The sequence below is a fragment of the Molothrus aeneus genome, chromosome 27 (genome assembly GCF_037042795.1).
Source record: "Molothrus aeneus isolate 106 chromosome 27, BPBGC_Maene_1.0, whole genome shotgun sequence".
Taxonomy (NCBI): Eukaryota; Metazoa; Chordata; class Aves; order Passeriformes; family Icteridae; genus Molothrus; species Molothrus aeneus.
In genome coordinates, this window is record NC_089672.1 from 2,238,227 (window position 1) to 2,259,689 (window position 21,463).

General features: G+C 51.4%; 1 protein-coding gene across 1 annotated transcript in view; it reads left to right on the plus strand.

The window, feature by feature from the left end:
- Positions 1–9,356: 9,356 nt before the first annotated feature.
- ADAMTS10 (ADAM metallopeptidase with thrombospondin type 1 motif 10) overlaps positions 9,357–21,463 on the plus strand; it is a 63,446-nt gene continuing 51,339 nt past the window's right edge. Inside the window, exons 1-3 of the mRNA XM_066566198.1 lie at positions 9,357–9,446; positions 13,019–13,374; positions 20,775–20,934. Of these exons, the coding sequence (XP_066422295.1) occupies positions 9,359–9,446; positions 13,019–13,374; positions 20,775–20,934 (604 nt within the window). The 5' untranslated portion in view covers positions 9,357–9,358. The remainder of the gene's footprint in view (positions 9,447–13,018; positions 13,375–20,774; positions 20,935–21,463) is intronic.

Consider the following 21,463-nt stretch of genomic DNA (forward strand, 5'->3'; position numbering starts at 1 on the left):
AAATCACAACACAACACAGAGACCCCAGAGCCCTCAGCTCTCAGGGTCACACTGGCAGTGCCGGTCTGCATTTCCCTCATTGCTGGGGAGCGCCTTTGGATGGGGCTGGATCTGATTTTAACGGTGTGAAAATGGCACTTCCCCTCCTGGGAAGCTGAAATGGGAGCCACAGTCACTGGGGTGTGCAAAGAAAGCTATCGAGGGGAGGTGAATCAGCCCTCAAAAGGAGAGGGGGGCTGCACTGAGCATCCTGGGGGTCAGCAGGGAAGGGACAGCAGAGGTGGCATTGCCCCAGCTGGGATTGGTGGCAGGGCCAGCAGAGGGGTTGCAGGGCAGCCCAAGGGTGGCTGTGCAGGCAGGAGCCACCCCGGGGCTGGAGGCTGCAGTGTTCTGGGAACAGGGATAACTCCATGTTTCTAATTCCTCACTCGCCGTGGCCTCAGAGAGGCCACACTTGGAGCAGCAAAGCAGATTATGGCTCAAGTTCTTATTTTGTGTCCTGCAGACCTGTAACTTTAACCCTTTTCTCGCAGCTTGCAGATGCTCCTGGCAGCAAAAAAAAATACTGATTTCTGTGGGTTTAACCCCTGGTTCTGCCCTAGAGCTGAGAAATGACTTCCCAGTGGAAGTCCTGTCGTGCTGGCAAGATGACTGCAGGGAAGACTTCTGCCATCTGCAGCTCAGCATGTTTTCCACTTGGCAGCCCGGCCAAATATTTTGTCGGGACTATCAGGACGTTCTCCTGCTGGAAGCCGGGGAGGTCTCTGGGACAGTTTTGCATCCCCCACGTGCTCTGCCCTGCAGGGGGAGCGGGGCTGTGTGCTCCATCCCCGGGAACATGCAGGGACCTGCCCGGAGCTGCCAGCTGGGAGCTGGGAGGTGCCTGAGCATGCAGGGAACGCCCAGAGCCCCGGGGATGCAGGGGCTGAGACCCCACCAGAAAACACAGAAATGCAGCAGGACCTGCCCCTGCCAGGCTCTGGGGTGTGCAGAGAGAGGGGTGAGGAGGAGCAGGGATGGAGAGATGATGAGAAGGGTTTGAACATCACTGGTTGGCCCAGGGAGGGATTGTCCCACTCTGCTCTGCCCTGGAGCAGCCTCACCTCCAGTGCTGGGGGCACTTTGGGCTCCACGAGATCAGAAGGAGCCAAAGCTGTTGGAGAGTGGCCAAAGGAGGGACACGGAGCTGGGGAAGGGCTGAGGAGCAGCTGAGGGCACTTGGCTGGTTCAGCTGGAGCCCAGGAGACTGAGGGGAGGCTCCTGGGGGCTGCAGCTCCTGCCCAGGGCAGGCACAGGGGCAGGGGCTGAGCTCTGCTCTGGGACAGGGACAGGAGCCCAGCAAGGGCTGGAGCTGGGCCGGGCCTTGGCATGGAGCTCAGGGCAAGGTTCTGCCCCCCGAGGCTGCTGGGCACTGCCCAGGCTCCCCAGGGAATGGTGCCAAGGCTGCCAGAGCTCCAGGAGCTCCCAGGGCTGCTCAGGGTGGGGTTCTTGGGATGCCTGTGCAGGGACAGGGGCTGGGCTGATCATCCCTGAGGGTTCCTCCCAGCTCAGGATGTTCCATAATCTTTGATTTGATAATTCTAGAGCACCAGGAACAGCTGAGGGAGCTGGGAAGGGGCTCAGCCTGGAGAAAAGGGGGTTCAGGCAGGACCTTCTGGCTCTGCACAGCTCTCTGACAGGAGGGGACAGCTGGGGGGGTTGGTCTCTGCTCCCAGGGAACAACCAATGGGACACAGCCTCAAATTGCCCCAGGAGATGTTCAGATTGGATATGAGGAAAAATGTCTTCATTGGAAGGGTGAAAGTTGATTCCAGCTGAGGTTTTACAGGCAAAACCTGTGGCCTTTGATGCCTTGTGAAGGCTGAGCTAGAACAGAGACTAGATGGAGTTAAAGAATAAAGCAGGGATTTATTAAAAGGCCTCAATGGATCCACCTTGGGCAGCACAAGAGCCCTGCCAGGGTTACAGCCAAGATGAACCAAAATGGTCCCAAAATGCACAACAGGTCACAGGGTCTCTCACTCTGATCAGTTCTGCTCCATTTGCATATTGGAGTTCATTGTCCAATTGCAGCCCCATCCTTGTTTTTCTCTCTCCAGCCCACGTTGTTTGTGCTCTTGGGGCTGAGATTTGGATCATTTGTCCTTGGTCCCCAGCTGGAGCAGGAATTGTTTTGTCTCCCTGCTCTGTGCACAGAGCTCCCCATCCCCTCATGTGAACCCAGACCCACAGACTAAAGCAGCACAGAACCTGAAACATAGAAAAGCTCAAACCTGAGGCATCACCTGCACAGAGCAGTGATGGCAGGTGACAGGGGCACTGTTCTTCTGGTGACTTTAGGAGCAGCACCCAGGAGCTACAGGCACTCAGGGGCTGTTGTGTGTCCTGGAGGGCAGCAGGAGAGAGCCCACCATGGGTAGCAGGGGACCCATGTGGGTCCTTTTTTCAAGAAAGCCTGAAAACCCTGCTGCTGCTGCTGCTGCCAAGTGCCCTGTCTGCCCTGGCACAGCCCCTGAGCCCAAATGCTAATCCCCTGCAATCCCTGCTGTGTTTAAGTTGGATTCCATAGAAAATGAGGCCTGTGGGGCCAGCCTGGGGCTCAGAGCTCTTCCCCCAGAGATAAACCTTGACCTGGTGGAACAACTCCCAGGCTGGAGCAGCTGGAGGAGCAGAAACCCCTGTGGTGCTGTTTGTAGGGGCTGCCAGGGCTGCTGTGGGGCTGAGCAGCCCCTTGGGAGGGTCAGGGGGCACCTGGGGCCAAAAAGGGACCAAGCTGTGAGATGTGGCACTAAGATAATCCCAATATGGTTATAGGGTGGTGTCAATTCCCCGTTTTACACAAGAATAAAAGAACCTTGAGGCTTTCATTCCTTAAAATAACACAGCCCAGAAATGCTGTTGGGGTGGTGCAGCTGTGGGGTCCTGCTCCCACTGTTTTCCCACTGCTTTCTCACTCTTCCCACTGTTCCCAGTGCTCCCACTGGGGTGCTGCTCTCATTTCTCCACTGCTCCCAGAGCTCTCAATTCTCCCACGTCTGAAAGATGTCAGTGGAAGGCCTGGCAGGGGGTGCACTAAAAGCATTTCCTCCCCCCGGGGCAGGCTGGAAGCAGAAATCTGTGTTTGTATTTATTTCTCCCTCAGAAAAAAAAAAAAAAAAAGGGGAAAAATAAGGGAAAGGGACACCTGAGCTCATAATTTGCAAAAGTTGGATGAGAAACCTGGAAGCCGCTGGGTCCTGCATCTTTAAAAGCAGTTAAATTCCTCTTCCCTGCACTAGGAGGCACCTTGAACCTTCCTCTTGGCCCCGAGCATCGCCCATCTGCTTCCTATTACCTTCCCCTGCGCTGCTGGAGCCGGCCCAGCAGCCGGGGAGTTCTGTCTGCAGCTGGGAGCAGCTCTCATCTGCCCCGCTCCTTCTTCTCTCTTCTCTCTCTCCTTGCTCCATCCCAGCTGGAATTTCACCCCTTTCCCAGCCCCTTCCTTCCCGGCGGTGTTTGGGGTGGCAGGAGCTGAGCTGCCCGCTGTGGTGGCGTTGTCCCCCGGTGTGGTGGCGTTGTCCCCTTGGTGTCATTCGGGTTCACTGGGCCAAAGCCACCCTTGGCACCGGGAGCTGGGAGCGTCAGCCCGAGCCGAGGCTGCCAAGGACAGCGAATTCCTTGGGAAGGAGCAGATCGGAAGCGGCCCAAGCGAGGGAGGCACGAGACTGGAGAGGTCACGCTGTGTCCCCAAGCTGTCCCCAAGTGTAGGAGTGTCAGGGATAGGACGGTTGAGACAGACAGAGATGAGAGATCTCTGCAGCCAGGTCGTGGAACTTGGGGTTTATTGCAAAGGGCCTGGGTGCAGGGCCCTGCTGGGAGCTGCCAGGCACAGCTCAGAGCAGGCCCCAAAGTGGGAGAGAGAGATAAAGAGAGTGGTAAAGAGAGAATGAGAGAGTAAAAGAGAGGATCAGAGGGTGAGGTTACTGTTACAATACAATAAATCTTCTTCTGGTCTTGGAACTGGGGTTTATTGCAAAGGGCCTGGGTGCAGGGCCCTGCTGGGAGCTGCCAGGCACAGCTCAGAGCAGGCCCGAGAGAAGAGAGGGGCAGAGAGGATGAGAGGGTGAGAGAGTAAAAGGCAAGAGAGCAAAGTTCCCATTCCAATACAATAAATCATCTTCTGTGTTGAATATTCTGATTCTCACTAACCAATCTAGTACAAGATACAAATCCTATAGCATTTCCATACAGCCTATAAGAATCACTACATTACCATACTGTGTTACATTTTAAACCCTAAAAACTCCTCTTTGGGCCCCTTCTGCCAAGCTGGCAGGGTCTGCTCTGACCCTTGGAGCTGTCTGCAAGCAGAGGGTGTTGTTCCATCAAAAGGGGATCACCTTCAGCTGGCCATGCCATTGTTTTCTCGTTGTTCAGTAACTGAGGGATCCCAAAGCTTGCTTTCATTTCAATCTCACTTATAGTTTCTATATTCTCAAAATCTTTTGCCAGACAATCATATTTATACGGCTTTCCTGTTTCATCTTCCCCAACACCCAAGCTGTCCCTGAGCTGTCCCTGAGCTGTCCAGCCCGGCCCGTGGCACCCCTGTGCCCCACCGGGGCTCTGCGATCCTCAGGATCATCCTGCGAGCTGCACAGTGAGGTTATGGAAAACTTGGTAGGGATGGAAGCACCAGAGTTCCTCAGGCTCCTGGGCCTTCCTTCGGGTGCTTCTCCTGCTCCTGGGAGCTGGATCCGCTCATGGGGAGAGGAGCAGGATTCACCCGTGAGGAGAACACCTTCCTTCTGATGCTCCTCAGAGCGTGATCCACCTGTGGGGAAAGGGGCAGGAATCATCTGTGAGGAGAACACCATCCCCTGGGTGCTCCTTGGAGCCTGATCCGCCCATGGGGAGAGGAGCAGGATCCACCTGTGGGGAGAACATGTTCCTCCTGCTCCTTCTGCTCCTCAGAACCGGGTTCACCCATGGGGAGAGGAGCAAGGATTCACCTGTCTGGAGAACACCTTCCTCCAGGTGCTCCTCCTGCTCCTTAGAGCCTGATCCACCCATAGGAGCAGGACTCACCTGGGAGGAGAACACCTTCCTCCCAGTGCTCCTCAGAGCTGGATCTACCCTTGGGGAGAGGAACAGGGATTCACCCATGGGAAGAACACCTTCCTCCTGCTCCTCAGAGCTGGATCTACCCATGGGGAGAGGTACAAGGATCCACCCGTGAGGAGAACACCTTCCCCCAGGTGCTCCTCCCGCTCCTCGGGCTCTGGGAATGAAGCCCCACCGGGCAGGGGCCGTGTTTTCCCTGCTGCCTGCAGGGAGGGATCACAGCTGGCCCTTCCCCCAGCTCAGCCTGCAGGAATTTTTTGCAGTTGTAATTCCTGCCTTGCGCTGCTCCCAACGCGTCTCCTTCCCCCAAGGTCAAGGCTGCGGGCTCCTGGCACTGGGGCTCCTTCCCGGCTGCGGTTCCGGGGGATGCTGAGCGGCTGGGAAGGGCAGGGGAGGGTCATAGAGAGGAGGGGGGAGGATGGGAAGCCTGGAGGAAAAGGGTTTGACAGCTGGAAAACAGGGGAAATCAGTCGTGTGAAGCCCAGGAGAAAATACACTTGTCTTGGTTTGGAAAGACGGGAGTCTGCTAAGGAAGGCAGGAGCTTCCCCTGAAATGGAGAATGTAAACCCTCCCCACTTCTCCAAATTGCTATAAATTTGAAATTAAGGGGGCTCTCAGGCAAAAAATATGGGAGCAGGAAATAACAGTTCTTTAATAGGGAAAAAAAAAAAAAGATAAAATAAACAATGCAGTGAACTAAACCAACACTGCCAGAGTCAGAACCCAACCTGACACCCTGTGGGTCAGGCTGTTGGCAGCAGTCCCATTGGAATTGTGGCTCAGCCCTCCTGCAGTGTCAGGTGTGGTTCTGCTGGAGCAAGGGGGTCCTGTAGAGAAGGATGGGTTCTGCCTCTGAAGATCCAGGGCAAGAGGCAGCTGCTGTTCCTCTGGGCAATCCAGTGGAGAAAGCCGTGCTGGTGTCTCCAAACCTCTGGATTATATCTGGGTAGGAATGCTTGGCTCCTCCCTCTGGGCTCACATCTCCCACTGGGATGCTGTAGTTCTTATCAGCCATGCAGGGACATTCAATGGCTGTTATCAGCAGATGTCCCCTCCCCAGGGAGGAGTGATTGTGGTCACTCAGAGAGAGAGATAAGGCAAACTGCCCACTTGACAAAGGTAATCTGCCATACAGATGGTAATGGAAAACATCTTGCCTTGCAATCTTTGACAACACTTCAGCTGGGCTCCGTGGGTTTTGGAGCCATGACAAGAAAGAAAAGCTGGAATCTCGAGCTTTGGGAGATTTTTCATGCTGAAAAATGCTTTAGGAGAGAGCTTTGCTTGCAACTTCTCCCTTTTCCAGTCCAATTCCCACAGCCCCCACGTGCTTTGCCTGGCCCTGGCTCTGCCCTTGCTGTGGCACCCCAGGGGATGCTGTCACCAGATCTCAGCATCCTCTCTTTTTGGGGTGGAACAGGGCAGAATTCCTGCCCCAACCCTCTTCCCCCCATCTCAGGTTGCTGTTGGTAATTGCTGCCCCAAGATGTGCAGGATGTCTCTGCTTTGGCCTGCACAACTGAAGAATGAGTCTGGACTCTTCACTTTTTGGTCCTGAGGTTGTTTATTAATTCTTAACTATAAAATTTTCTTTCTGGACCGGGGAGTCCAGGCTGAGGACTCACTGAGGATCTTTGGCCATTCTTAACTGTAAATAAGCAGTGAAAAATCTTAATCTATTTTAATCTTTAAATTGTGCAACTCTGAATTGTGTTTAAAGCTGCGTGTTTCATCTCCCACTCTTTCTGACTAGTAGGGAAAAAAACCCATTAATTTAGGTTAATGGCTTTAAGCTGAAGGAGGGGAGATTCAGATGAGATTTTAGGAAGAAATCCTTCTCTGTGAGGTTGCCCAGAGCAGCTGTGGCTGCCCCTGGATCCCTGGAAGTGTCCCAGGCCAGGCTGGATGGGGCTTGGAGCACCCTGGGACAGTGGAAGGTGTCCCTGCCTCTGTGGAATGAGTTGAGCTGTAAGGTCCTTCCCAACCCAAACCAGTCTGCAATTTCCATGATAAATTTGGGGCAGGAATCATCTCCTGGATTTCCCCTCGTACTTCCCCTACACCACCTCTGGGCTGTGCTGGGTGTCATTCCTGCAGCACAAATACCATTCATGGCACAGTAAAGATGGGAAAACAGGAGCAGAAATTCACTTTCAGGGATTCAGATTCCCATAAGGACACGGAGGGGAGCAGGGCAGATCCCAGGAGGACCCAGCTTCCCTGCCCTGGGCTGTTTAAACCAGCCCAGAGCACAGCAAGGCAGGGGTTAAGCGTTTCCCTACTGGATGAGGACCACACACAGGCCCTGGCTGCTGACACCTTTGCAAAAGGCACCCTCCTCCCATCTCCAGCCTCTTCCCATGCTCGGGAGCTCATCCCACATTCCCAGGGAGCTCATCCTGCCTTTCATGGGGAGCTCATCCTGCCATTCCCGGGAAATCATCCTGCCATTGCTGGGGAGCTCATCCTGCCTTTCCCAAGATCATCCTGGGGAGTTCATCCTGCTTTTCCTGGGAGCTCATCCCGCCTTTCACGGGAAGCTCATCCCACTTTTCCAGGAGCTCTTCCTGCCTTTCCCGGGGTTCTCATCCTGCCTTTCCTGGGAATCTCATCATCTCATCCTGCCTTTCCCGGGGAGCTCATCTGGCCATTCCTGGGGAGCTCATCCCATCTTTTCCAGGGATCTCATCCTGCCTTTCCAGGGAGCTCATCCGGCCATTCCCAAGGATCTCATCCTGCCGTTCCCGGGGAGCTCATTCTGCCGTTCCTGGGAGCTCATCCCGGGGAGCTCATCCTGCCTTTCCCAGCCCTGCTCCAGCCCGTGGGATCTGCCACCCCTGCAGGGAGGTTTGGGTTTGGCTGCTGCAAAACCCTGCAATGCCCTGCAGCGTCACCGCTGGGATATTTGGGATTCTCTGGGATGTGCTGCACTCATCCCATACTCATGGAGTGGGTGGGCAAGAAGAAAACCCCACAGGCTTTGTGGCTTTGTGCAAGTCCCCAGCACGACTCGAGTTTGTTGTAATCGCCTCAGACTCAGTGGAAATTCTCTGCGAGCCAGGAATCTTTCACCGGAGCAATTAGCAGAGCGTTTTAAAGAATAAATGTGATTGGAATCTCGGGATCCATTTGTGGATAGGGTTGAGGGTGAGTTTCCTGAATGGGTTCTTTGTTTTCCATCACTTTTTTAGGTTCAGCCAGTACACTTTTAGAGCGAGTGCTCTTCCCTCAGTGCGGTGACGGTCCTTAAAGTGTGTTTGAAATCAAGGAAGCCCCAGAGAGGATTTCTGGGTTGCTGCTCACCACGCCCCTGCCAGTGCTGTTATTTCCTGCTCTCTTAAGGGATCAGGTGACCCAGGGCACTCTTTGGGCTGCTTTTCCCAGAGGGTGCTGCCACAGGATAAAGGATTCCCATTGATCCTGAGCTCCTTTCCGCAGGTACCAGCTGGGAGAATTCTGGGAGTGCAGTAAAGAGCTGATGGGGATAATCCACCCTCAAACCCTTCCCATCCTTTTCTCCTCTTTTCCTCTCCTTCCATCCCACTCCTGCCTTCTCCAGGATCTCGCTTTCCTCATTCCCCTGCCTGCCTCGAGTCCTTCTCCTCCATCCCTTCACTCATGCCTCTCTTCCCTGTGACAGCGTTCACAGGGGTCTGAGGATGAGGGAAGAGACGAGGAGCTGACTCCATGTTTCAGAAGGCTTGATTTATTATTTTATGATATATATTATAGTAAAACTATACTAAAAGAATAGAAGAAAGGATTTCATCAGAAGGCTGGCTAAGAATAGCAAAAAAAAGGAATGAATAACAAAGGCTTGTGGCTCAGACAGAGAGTCCGAGCCAGCTGGGCTGTGATTGGCCATTAATTAGAAACAACCACATGAGACCACAATCCCAGATCCACCTGTTGCATTCCACAGCAGCAGATAACTGTTGTTTACAATTTGTTCCTGAGGCCTCTCAGCTTCTCAGGAGAAAAAATCTTAAGGAAAGGGTTTTTCATAAAATGTCTGTGACACTCCCCCACAGGGGCGATGCCGGGGCTGGGGACGAGCCCGTGCTGACCCCGCGGTGCTGGCCTGGCACTGCCACCCCCCGCCAGCCTCAGGAGAGCACGGAGCAGCCAAGGATGCCTGCGGAGGGACCCGGGACTCCTCTCTGGACATAAGGGGTGGCCGAGGGAGAGACATGTGGGGACAGCGCCCTCCCAGCCGGCACAGATCTCCCTGCTCCGACACGAGCGGCGCTGACCATGGCCACAGCTTGGAGGCTCCTCACCTGGACCCTCACCCTCGGCCTGGCCGGGGGCACCTTCCCTGGCTTCCCCTTCCAGTCACAAGGTAGGGATGGGGTGGGGTGGGATGGGATGGGATGGGATCCATGAGATGGGATGGGATCCATGGGATGGGATGGGATCCATGAGATGGGATGGGATCCATGGGATGGGATGGGACGGTGTCATTATACAGCACGACACAGCACAAAGTACCACGACTCCATCAGAAGGGTGCAAGAGTTTTATTACAGCAACATGTTGCTTTTATATGTTTTCAAGATATTTACATTCACTTAACATACACATTGTGCATTGGTTATAGGAAAGAAACAAAGTTCTCAGTAGGTGATCAGGGAGCCACATCATCCTGTGAGCCACTTCTTCCTCCTGGAAGTGCTTTTCAGGTCAGGATCAGAGCCTCCAGCCCCCAGTCCCAGGTGCTTTGTAGCCACAGTGAGCACAAAACACCCTCTGATTCACTCTTTTTCAAGCCCACGTGGATTGCAAAGAGGCAAAAAGGAAAACAAAACACTTCCAACAGCAAATTTTTCCAAGCCTGAAGTAATTTCTGAGTGCAAAAAGTCACCCTTGTTTGCCCAGCCCCATCACAGGGAGGTGCTGGGATGGAGGAAAAGCTGGAGCATGGGAATTTAGAACCCTAATAACTAATTCTGGCAACTCAGAGGTGCCAGGAGTGTTTATGGCTGGGAAGGATGGGAGCTCAGCCCTAATCCCAGAGGGTGGAAAGGCTGTCCCATTCCTGGTGGCCAAGGAAACCACTCTGTCAGGCTCCCACACTGGAAAACAGAGGAAAAGGAAACTTTCCAGTGCTGCCCTGTGGTGAGAGTGCAGTTTGGAGCTGGCTGAGTTTCTGATGGCTGGGAAAACTCTGAAGGTGGGGGCTGGCAAAATTCAGCCACCCTGGAGCAGCCAGGCCCCTCCTGCTTGCTTAGGAAACAACAACAAGTGGGATGCAAAAAGCACAGAAAGACTTTTCCAGAGGGAGCAGAGGGAAAATCTCCTCCAATGAAAGCTCAGGAGGCTCAAGCCCTCCAGGCACGAGGGGTTCAAGAGGACACTCAGTGGGGAGGAGCTGTCCTGGTCCAGCACATGGATATTTCCCATTTTCAGCTCCAGTCTCTGGGGCTGAGGGCTGTCAAACAGAGCCAGATTGTCAGTTCCTTTGCTTCTTTTCTGCCTCTGTCAGGGTCGAGATTGAAAGCACTCAAGACAGTGTTTCTTGTTCAGACTCAGATGTTTATCAGTTCTTATCTATGTCACAGTCTCACAAACCCTGAGCTCTACAGCACTTCACTCTAACAAACTAAAAATGGAGCCCCATCTCTCTCTCTACAAGGCCTTCTAAGGATAAACTGTCCAATTAAGAAATGACACCTAAATTATTTTTACTTTTAACCCAATAACCAACCACCCATGGCTCATAACGTGGACTTTTTTATCCAATTACACAAAACCACCCAAACCCATGGAGGAGAAGATGAAGGAGGAGGAGGAAAAGAAGCTGACGAAGAAGAAGAAGAAAGAAGAAGGAGGAGGAGGAAGAAGAGGAGGAAGAGGTGAAGAAGAAGGTGAAGAAGAAGGACCAGCCTCCACCCTAAAACCTCCATCTTGCTTTATATATATTACTGTATTCTAAAACCTTCCACTCTAAGTTTCCCACCCTGTGGTATCACACACTTCTATTCAATCTCCACACCCACAATCCCAGCTCTGTCATTCCATTTTGGAAGCTTCTCCACGGCCTCAGGTCAGTGCAGTGTTCTCTTGGGGCTCAGTGCCTGGCAGCACAGAAAATCTGAAATTCTCAGCAGCCAGGGCTCCAGCACCAGATCTCTGCTCAGATCCAATCTCGCGGTCCCTGGGACATTTTCCTTTGAAAAGGAGGAGTTTCTGCTGAGGTTACAGGGTGCCAGTTTGTTTGGCAGCCTGCAGAGCTGTGCCAGCACAGGTGGAGGGGCTGGGGACAGTGACCTTGTCACAGCACAGCCTGGGTGCCACCACACAGGCTCAGCTCAAGGGCCCCAAGAGGAGCTGCTAAGCCAGGCTGAGGTGATAAAAACCAATCCAGGGAGCTGGGAAGGCAGGCTGGGGTCACAGGCAGAGACCTGGCTGGGGAATTGGGATGTCTGACTTCTCCTCCCGCTCATTTTCAGCACCACTGGAGGAATTCTGGTTTCCCTCTCTCTTATTTTGATGTCAAGATTGGCATTTCAAGGACTCCGTGCCCCTGCAGCTCTGACTGCAGGGGTGGTTGGGGCGGTGCTGTTGTTTTGTGTTCTCAGAGCCAGCAGCTCCCTGTGGCAGCTGCAGATGTCCTGAGGAATCCACAGGGAGAAAATTAAATAAAATTTTCCCCTGAGTCATTGTCACCCCAAGGCTCCTTCTGCCTCCTTTTGAAGAGACTTCAGTGCTGGGTCTGTCCCTGGAAAGATCCAGGTTAAAATAACCCTCCAAAGCTCAGAGCTGGACTCTGCAAAACTGGGATTCCCTCTGCCCAGTGGAGATGAAAGGATTTGGGATACTCCAGGTCCAGAGGCACAACTGGGGTGTCCTGAAGAGCCCTTTGGGTCAGGCTCTTCCTCTCCATCACCTGCAGAGGAAAAAGCTACATTCCAAAAACTGCTATCCTAAGGCTCTGCAGGCTGCAGCGTTTGGGGAATTTCCCAGGATCCTGCAGGCTGGGCAGAGCCTTGGGATCCCAGTTCTTGGAATGCTGTGGCAGGACCATGACCCTCCACCTGCACTGCACTCAGGCTGGCATTGCTGGGTGGCCAACTCCCTTTGGAGGCTGTGTCTTGGTTTGGAAAGCCAGGTGTATGCTAAGGAAGGCAGGAGCCTCCCTGAAATGGGAAATGTAAACCCCCTCCCTCCAAATTCCTATAAATTTTAAATTAAGGGGCTCTCAGGCAAAGATATGGGAGCAGGGAATAACAGTTCTTTAATAGGGAAGAAAATAAAAGGATAAAATAAACAATGCAGTGAACTAAACCAACACTGCCAGAGTCAGAACCCAGCCTGACACCCTGTGGGTCAGGGTGTTGGCAGCAGGGCCATTGGAATTGTGGCTCAGCCCTCCTGCAGTGTCAGGGGTGGCTCTGCTGGAGCAGGGATCCTGCAGAAGGGTGGAATCTTCCTCTGAAGATCCAGTGGCAGAGGCAGCTGCTGTTCCTCTGGGGAATCCAGTGGGGAATCCAGTGCAGAAGCTGTGCTGGTGTTCCAGGATCTCCAGATTATATCCAGGCAGGAATGCTTGGCTCCTCCCTCTGGGCTCCCATCTCCCAATGGGATGCTGTAGTTCTCATCAGCCATGCAGGGACATTCAATGGCTGTTATCAGCAGGTGTCTGCCCTGAGGGAGGAGTGGGTGTGGAACAGATAAGGAAAAACTGCCCACTGAACAGAGACAACTGCCATCCAGATGGCAAATAGAACACAATTTCCTTGTCAATCCAGGACACCCAGGATCCTGCAGTCTGGGCAGAGCCTTGGGATCCCAATTTTTGGAATGCTGTGGCAGGACCACGACCCTCCACCTGCACTGCACTCGGGCTGGCATTGCTGGGTGTCCAACTCCCCTTGCAGGCTGCCATTCCCATGCATGTCCTTCCCTCCCCAGAGGAATTCCTCTCCAGCTTGGATCACTATGAGATCGCCTTCCCCATCCAAGTGGACCAGAACGGCGATTTCCTCACCTTCGACATGCGCCGCCAGCTGAAGCCGCGGCCGCGGCGCTCGCTGCCCTACGAGCCCTCGGAGCAGCAGGTCTTCTACAAAGTCTCTGCCCACCACACCCAGTTCCTGCTCAACCTCACCCTGCACTCCAACCTGCTGGCTGAGCACTTCACCGTGGAGTACTGGAAGCGGGACGGAATGGACTGGCAGCACGACTTCCACGAGGACTGCCACTACGCCGGGCACCTGCAGGACCAGTACCTCAGCTCCAAGGTGGCCATCAGCAACTGCAACGGGCTGGTGAGTCTGCCTTGGCTTGGCTTGATGGGGGCACTGCCAGATGCTTTGGTCCTGCAGCAGGTGGATCCATGCGGTGGGAAAAGCTTGGGGTTGGTGGCAAGCTTTATATTTAATATATTTTTTAAACCCCACTTATTTCTATATTTCTATATTTCTATATTTCTATATTTCTATATTATATTTTATTAGTATATATATTATATATTTATATATATTTATATATATACACATTATATTTGTATTTTATTTAAATTGTATATTATATATTCTATATATTATATATGATATATAATATACAAATTTTATATTATATATTTATTATAGATAATTTATTATATTATACTATATTTATATATTTCTCATATATTATATTATACTTTATTTTATATTTTTATATATATAAATATATAAATATATTATTTTTATATATATTTTATATTATTTTATATATTATATATAATATAAGTTTAAAATATTTTATATAATATTCTAGATGTATAAAGTATACCAAACATATGTATAAATTTTATAAATAGTATAATAGTAATATGTCAATATAAATAGATTTTTAATATAAATTATATATAAATACAATATATTATATAGAATATAGTAAATTTTTATAAAATTTATATTATATCTATTATATGTTTTATACATATTTATTTTATATTTAATATAATTTATATTTAATATTTATATTTTATATTTAATAATCCACATTGGCATTGTGATCAGCAGAGGTGCAGACATCCCTCAGACATCCATGGGGGTTCCTGATGTCTGCTGATCTCTGTGTCACTTCCAGTCCAGTTTCTGGGCATTTTCCCATTGATTTTGGTTGGAATGGGACAATCCTTGCTCTCTGGGGATACCCAGACCTGGCTCTCACCAGGATTTTCCAACAGCAGCAACCAAGAATGTTTTGCTGTGCTGGTGAGGAAGAAGTGAGGGAGGGCAGGGATTTCACAGGGCCACAAGTGCATCCAGATCTTTCCAGCTGCAGATGCACTCCTGGGGATCCCAGGTGTTCTGTCCATGTTTCAGGAGTTAAAAAATGCTGCTTCTGAGGGGGAAAAAACTCTGAAAAAATCAGTTTTTCAATAGGAAAAATGGAACATCAAGAAGGGGGCATGGTGGCATTTCCTCAAAACCAGCAAGGCTGCAGGAAGGAGGGTGGGAATGTTGATTTTCCAAGTCCTGACAGCTCAAATTGAACATCCCAGTCCTAAATATCATCAAGGAATCTTAGTGGTGGACATCAGTGCAAGAACAGCTGAGCTCTGGACTAGATTGCTTGGAGGGAGCGAGACCTTGGAAGATCTTTAGGAACAGGCCAGACAAAAGCCTCTCAAAAACCCTTCAGGTATGATTCATTAGCTCTCCCAGCCCTGGGAATAGACTGAGGGCTTCCATCCCTATTTTGCTGTGATTTTCTGATATTTCTGGCTCACACAGCACATTCCCTGAGCTGCCAGATGGAGGGATGGAGCAAACATATCCCGTGAGTGGATCCCAGGCCTGATGGCTCCCTTGGAGGGGTAGAAAAAGCCTCTTTGGGCCAGGTTCATATTTCTGGTTCATATTCCAGGTTCATATTCCAGCCCCACCTCCTTGCAGCATTCTGGCAGCGTGGAAGAGCTTCCAAAGGGGAATGAATTCCCATTTGATTTATTGCTGGGTGACCCTGCCAGAACAGTGCTGTGGGTTATTAACAGAAAATGAGAATCTGACTCATTATATCACAGAGTCTAAAGTTTCCAGCTCACAGCCAACAACCCGAGCTGCACAAAACTCCTGAGCTGCACAAAACTCCTGAGCTGCACAAAAGCTTCCAGAGCCCTTTGTTTGGACATGGGAGCTCTGCTCCAGTCCCAGGGAATTTTGTGGTGCTCACAAAGGCTGAACTGGCCCAGCAGCCCTTGGAACTGGGAGAATTCCATCCCCAGGCCATGTTTAGCTCTGGAGAGGCACCAAGGGCTGTCAGGAGGAGAATGCAGCCAGGCACAGAGAGGGACAGAGGGTCATCCAACAATTTCTCCTCTGCCTGAACTCTGTCCTTCTGCCCTCCAGAGTGATGGACACAGCGAGGATGGGGGAGGAAGGCTTCGGGGTCAGTGAGGACAGTGGGGCTGCGGATAGGAGCAAGAGGAGTCAGGAATGTTTTCAGCTGGATTTGGGCAGGAGGAGTCTGGAATGTTTTTAGCTAGAGGTGGAGGTTTTTAGGAAGAGAGGAATGTTTTTAGCTAGGTCTGGAATGTTTATAGCTGGAGGTTTTTAGGTAGAGAGGGGGCTGGATTTGCCATGAGAGATGTTTTGCAGTGCCCTGGGTGACCAGGAGCTGCTGATCCACTCGTGCTATCCCTCATCCCCAGCAGGCTCTGCTCCAGGAGGGCATCACCCATCCTGGAAGGGACAGGAGAGGGCCCCAGGTGCAGGTTCCTGCTGGGGGGGCACTGCACTGCCCCACCTTTGCACAGGTGATGCTGCACGGACACCTGGGAGCTGTGGTGGTGACTGGGCACAAACTGGGACCTGAGCTGGGCACAAAATGGGACCTGAGCTGAGCCCAAGGAGGAGGGAAAGGGATGACTGTGAACACAGTAATGAGCTCCAGGCCATCCTCCTGCTCTCCAACTCCCACATCCTCAGGAATTCCCATGCCTGCAAGGTTTGGTTTTGAACCACTTTGCGTCAGAGGAACAGCCAAAAGGCCAAATCTTCATCAGATAATCCCAGAATAGTTTGGGTTGGGAAGGACCCTAAAATTCATCTCATTACACCCCCTGCCATGGGCAGGGACACCTCCCACTGTCCCAGAGTGCTCCAAGCTCTGTCCAGCCTGGCCTTGGACACTCCCAGGGATTCAGGGGCAGCTTTCCTGGGGAGCCCCCTGAGCCCAGCATGAGCAGGAGTGCCTGGAGGGACCCAGGCACCACATTCCTTGGAGAAACTCAGTGCCAGGAGCTGGGATGGAGCTGGTGCTGGGCTCCCAGAAACTTCCGGTGTTGCTCAGACCTTTCAGGCAAAGGGAATGTTGCTGTGAGGGTGGAGAGGAGGGTCCCTGCAAGAACCTGGTGGGTTTGGTGATCGCCCCACGGGGATCTGCTCCTCCTGGCTGTCACTGCCTCACAGGACAGGTGAGGAGGCGAGGAGGAGGAGGATGGACCCAGGTGAGGAGGATGGACACAGGTGAGGAGGATGGACACAGATAGGGAGGATGGTCCCAAATGAGGAGGATGGATCCAGATGGGGAGGATGGATCCAGATGGGGAGGAACAGATCCAGATGGGAAGGAACAGATCCAGATGGCGAGTAATGGACCCAGATGGGGAGAATGGATCCAGATGAGGGGGATGGACCCAGATGGGGAGGAACAGACCCAGATGAGGAGGAACAGATCCAGATGAGGGGGAATGGGCCCAGATAGGAAGGAATGGACCCAGATGAAGAGGATAGACCCAGATGAGGATGATGGACACAAATGAGGAGGATGGACCCACATGGGGAGAATGGAACCAGATGAGGAGGATGGACCTAGATGGAGAGGAACAGACCCAGGTGAGGAGGGATGGACCCAGATGGAGGGAACAGACCCAGATGGAGAGGAACAGACCCAGATGAGGAGGAATGGACCCAGATGACCCCTCAGTCACACAGCTCTGGCCCCAAGCTGAGGCTATGACTCTGCCAAGTGTGGTATGAGCTGACAGTGCAGACCCTCGTCGCTCTGCAGCTGACCTGTGTGAATCACACACAGGATATTCAGCTCCCCCACAAACCACAGAGCTCTCTCAGGACCTCTCACCACCCCCTTCACCAGCCCTGAGTCATGCCCATGTCCAGCCCTCACAGCTCAATCCTTGGGGTCAGAGACGGGACAATTCCCAGGCTCCTGTGACATCCAAGCCTCGCTGCTGGAAGGTGAGACAGAGTAGAAATTCTCTAAAGTAGAAATCCATTTTGATTTAGGTGAAATGTACATCTTTGAGTCTGTGGTTAGAAAACATAGCTATGTAGCCTGACTGCAAAGCCTAGGCTCAGAGAAACTGCTTCAGTGAAGGACAGAGATAAGGGGGCAGAGACAAAGGGTGATAGAGAGAGGCAGAGACTGCTGTAAGAGCAGCTCAACCTGACCTAGGAATTCTTTCTGATAAAGAAGAACTAGCAGCAAATGTCACACGAAATTCATAAAAATGAATATGTATGAACCTATTGTGAAATTGTATACGTATGTATTTGAGAGGGGGATAAAAAGAGACCTGAATTCCCAGAAGTACACATGTCTTTTAAGGAGAGTGATCTCCACATGCATCCAGCACTGTAATAAACATACCAGCTTCACAACTTTCACAAAGTTGTAGAGTTTTTGGTTATCTCTGCAAAACAAAGGTGCCAGGCAGGCATGGAGCCTCTGTAGAGGCTGGAGTGAGGGCATCCCTTTGGCAGCAGGATGGATTTGGCAGCAGGATGGATTTGGGGCAGGACTTGCTCTGCCCCCGGGCTGGGGGTGACCTCCTTCCCCAAATCCCACAAAGCTTTTCCAGCTGGCTCTGCCGGGCTCCCCTGGCCTCGGGGACATCACAGTACCTCACTTGTGCTTGGAAAGGTGGAGCCGAGCCAAGAGCAGCAGAGCCCGGGGCAGGAGGAAATCCCCCGGCACTCGGGGACTGCTCACACAGTGAGCCATTGAGCTCGGACAGAGAGGGGACAGGGACAGCCTGGCAGGGGAGGGCACAGGGAAAGCCTGGCAGGGACAGTGCCCAGAGAGGGGACAGGGACAGCCTGGCAGGGGAGGGGACAGGGAAAGCCTGGCAGGGACAGTGCCCAGAGAGGGGACAGGGACAGCCTGGCAGGGAGTGACATGTGAAGGTGTTCACAGGGGTCAGGATGAGGGAAGAGATGAGGATCTGACTCCATGTTTCAGAAGGCTTCATTTATTATTTTATGATATATATTACATTAAAACTATACTGAAAGAATAGAAGGAAGGATTTCATCAGAAGGCTGGCTAAGAATAGAATAAGAAAGAATAATAAAAGTTTGCGGCTCAGACTCTCTGTCTGAGCCAGCTGGGCTGTGATTAGCTATTAATTAAAAACAACCACATGAGACCAATCCCAGATGCACCTGTTGCATTCCACAGCAGCAGATAACCAATGTTTACATTTTGTTCCTGAGGCCTCTCAGCTTCTCAGGAGGAAAAATCCTAAGGAAAGGATCTTCCATAAAAGATGTCTGTGACAGTGACAGTCCCCAGGGAGGGGACAGTGACAGCCTGGCAGGGAGTGACATTCCCCCAGAGAGGTTCTCGCACCTACAGCCAGCACAGAAGCTGTTCCAGGGGGTACCTCCATGGGGACAGAATTCCCTGGTGCTCAACCTGGCAGGGCAGGACTCCTGTCCCTGGGGCACAGAGGGAGCTGGACGAGTGTGGGATTTTCTGGGACCCCCATCAAAGGGAGGAAATGATGAATCTGACTCCATGTTCTTGAAGGGTAATTTATTATTTTATGATCTATACTATATAAAAGAATATTAAAGTAAACTATATATATATATATATAGTTTATATATATATAAATATATATATTGTTTATATACATATAAACTAAACTGTACTAAAGAATAGAGAAAGGATACTTACAGAAGGCTAAAAGATAATAATGAAAAACTCGTGTTCTCTCCAGAGCCCTGACACAGTTGGATGGTGATTGGCCATTAAGTAAAAACAATTCTCATGAAACCAATGAAACAATCACCTGTTGGTAAACAATGTCCAAACCACATTCCAGAGCAGCAAAACACAGGAGAAGCAAGTCAGGTGATATTGTTTTCATTTTTCTCTGAGACTTCTCAGCTTCCCAGGAGCAAAATCCTGGGCAAAGAGATTTTTCAGAAAATGTGACGGTGACAGACAAGCCCTGTCACATCCAAAGGACACCACTGGTGGCAGGGCAGGGGTGTGTCTGCACCCAGAGCTGTGTTGGACTTTTGGGATCATGTTTGAGCCATGCCAGGCACATTTCTGCATGCTGGTGGAGTTCAGCTGATGGGACACCACATTCCTTGATGTGGCCACCACATTCCTTGGAGAAACTCAGTGCCAGGAGCTGGGATGGAGCTGGTGCTGGGCTCCCAGAAACTTCTGGTGCTGCTCAGACTTTCATGCAGAGGGAATGTTGCTGTGAGGGTGGAGAGGGGGCACCCTGCAAGAACCTGCTGGGTTTGGTGATGACCAGCAAAGCCTGGGCTCACAGCTGAGACTCAATCAATCAAAGAATAAAAAACCAAAGCAAATCAGGGAGCAAACCCGAGATGATCTCACTCAAGTGGCCAATCTGAGGTGTACAAGCGGCTGGGATGCCCCATCCAGGCTCCAGAGAAGGGGTTTGGCTCTGCTGGTGGCCTCTGCTTAAGCAGCCTTTGGATTTTAAACATTTGGGGTGTTTCCCAAAGCCTCTGGGGATTTACCCCTCCCTGCAGCTCCGAGTTCCCAGCTGCTGGGGATGGTCCTGAGCTGCTTTTTGGTTTTTTTTTTGAGGGGGAGGCTGAGCTCAGAGCTGAGTGCTGCTGTGTTTGAAGGGGTTTTTGGGATCCCACAGGGATCCCTCAGAGACCAAGTGGGCGGAATAGGAAACAGCTCATTCATAACTCAGCATTCATAAGGCAAGGCTGTGATTTCCAGAGGACTTTAGTGAACACAGATGTCCCAAGGCATCCACCACCATCTGGCTGGGTTTTCCTCTGCTCTGTGGCTTCCTGTAGTTCAGTGTTTGTGCAGGATTCCTCCTCAGCTTCTGCCAGTCCCCAGAAATTTGGGGTTAATCAGCAAAAACCTCACCATGAGAAGCCACCAGGTTCTCTGTGCACCTCTGCCTCCCCTCTTGTCATAATTGAGATGGAGACAATACAAAGCAACACATTCCATTTTCAGAGGGCTTCAAACCTCTTTTTATTATAGCATTCATGCTTTTTATACATTTTTACAAAGCTCATCTGGGGTCAATCAGCAAAAACCTCACTGTGAGAAGCCACCAGGTTCTTTGTGCACCTCTGCTATTGCCTCCCCTCTTGTTGTAGTTGAGACAGAAACAATACAAAGCAGCACATTCCGTTTTCAGAAGGCTTCAAACCTGGTTTTATTCTAGCATTTATGCTTTTTATACATTCTTACAAGGCTCATAACTTTACACTTATTGGTGATGAGAGACAAAGTGTTTATTGGAATAATTGCAGGTTTCTCCTATTTATCCTTCTTTCTTTCTTGGTTTCTATGTCAGCAACCTTGGTAGGAAATTCTTTCAGGGGTAAACATGGATCCTGTGATCAAACTCCTCTCTGGCTCCCAGAAGTGGCTGTAGTAAAACCTCTTGCACACCCTCTGTTCCCTCCTGCAGCACGGGGTGATCGTGGCAGATGAGGAGGAATATTTCATCGAGCCCCTGAGCCCTGGAGCCAACGTCAGCACGGGGGCAGAGGGCAAGGGCAGCCCCCACGTGGTGTACAAGCGCTCGTCCCTGCAGTACCCTCACATGGATGCAGCCTGTGGAGTGATGGGTAGGTGCCCCCACCACCTCCTCCTCCTCAAATCCAGCCCAAAACCCCCTGGGAAAATCCTGGCGGAATAGACCCACTCTGCTGCACATGGCAAAGAACCAAATTTACCTCCTGAATTTGAGATTTTCTTGGGTTTGCTTTCACCCTTTTTCTGGTGGCCTGGGCTTTGGGAAGCTCCAGTCCTCTTCTTGCAGCAGGGCTTGACAATTTGTAAATAGAGCATGGAACAGGAGAGGAAAAAAAAAAACAAAACCTCTTGTTTTTCTTCAGAAGAATCCTCCCAGATTTGGCCAATTTGCAGAGGATTGGGAAATCACAGCTCACGTGTGCTCAGCACAGCCTTGGCTTTGGGGTTTGTGTCCATGTTGGGATAACTCTGCTGCTGATGGGGACCAGGTGGAAAAGGCCCTTGGAGGGGGGGATGTGGGGCCTGGCTCATCACAGGGGGCTCTGGGGGATGTTTAGGGGCAATGGTGACAGCACATCAGCCCCATTGCTGCACCTACAGGGCCTTGACCTCCAAAAGGAC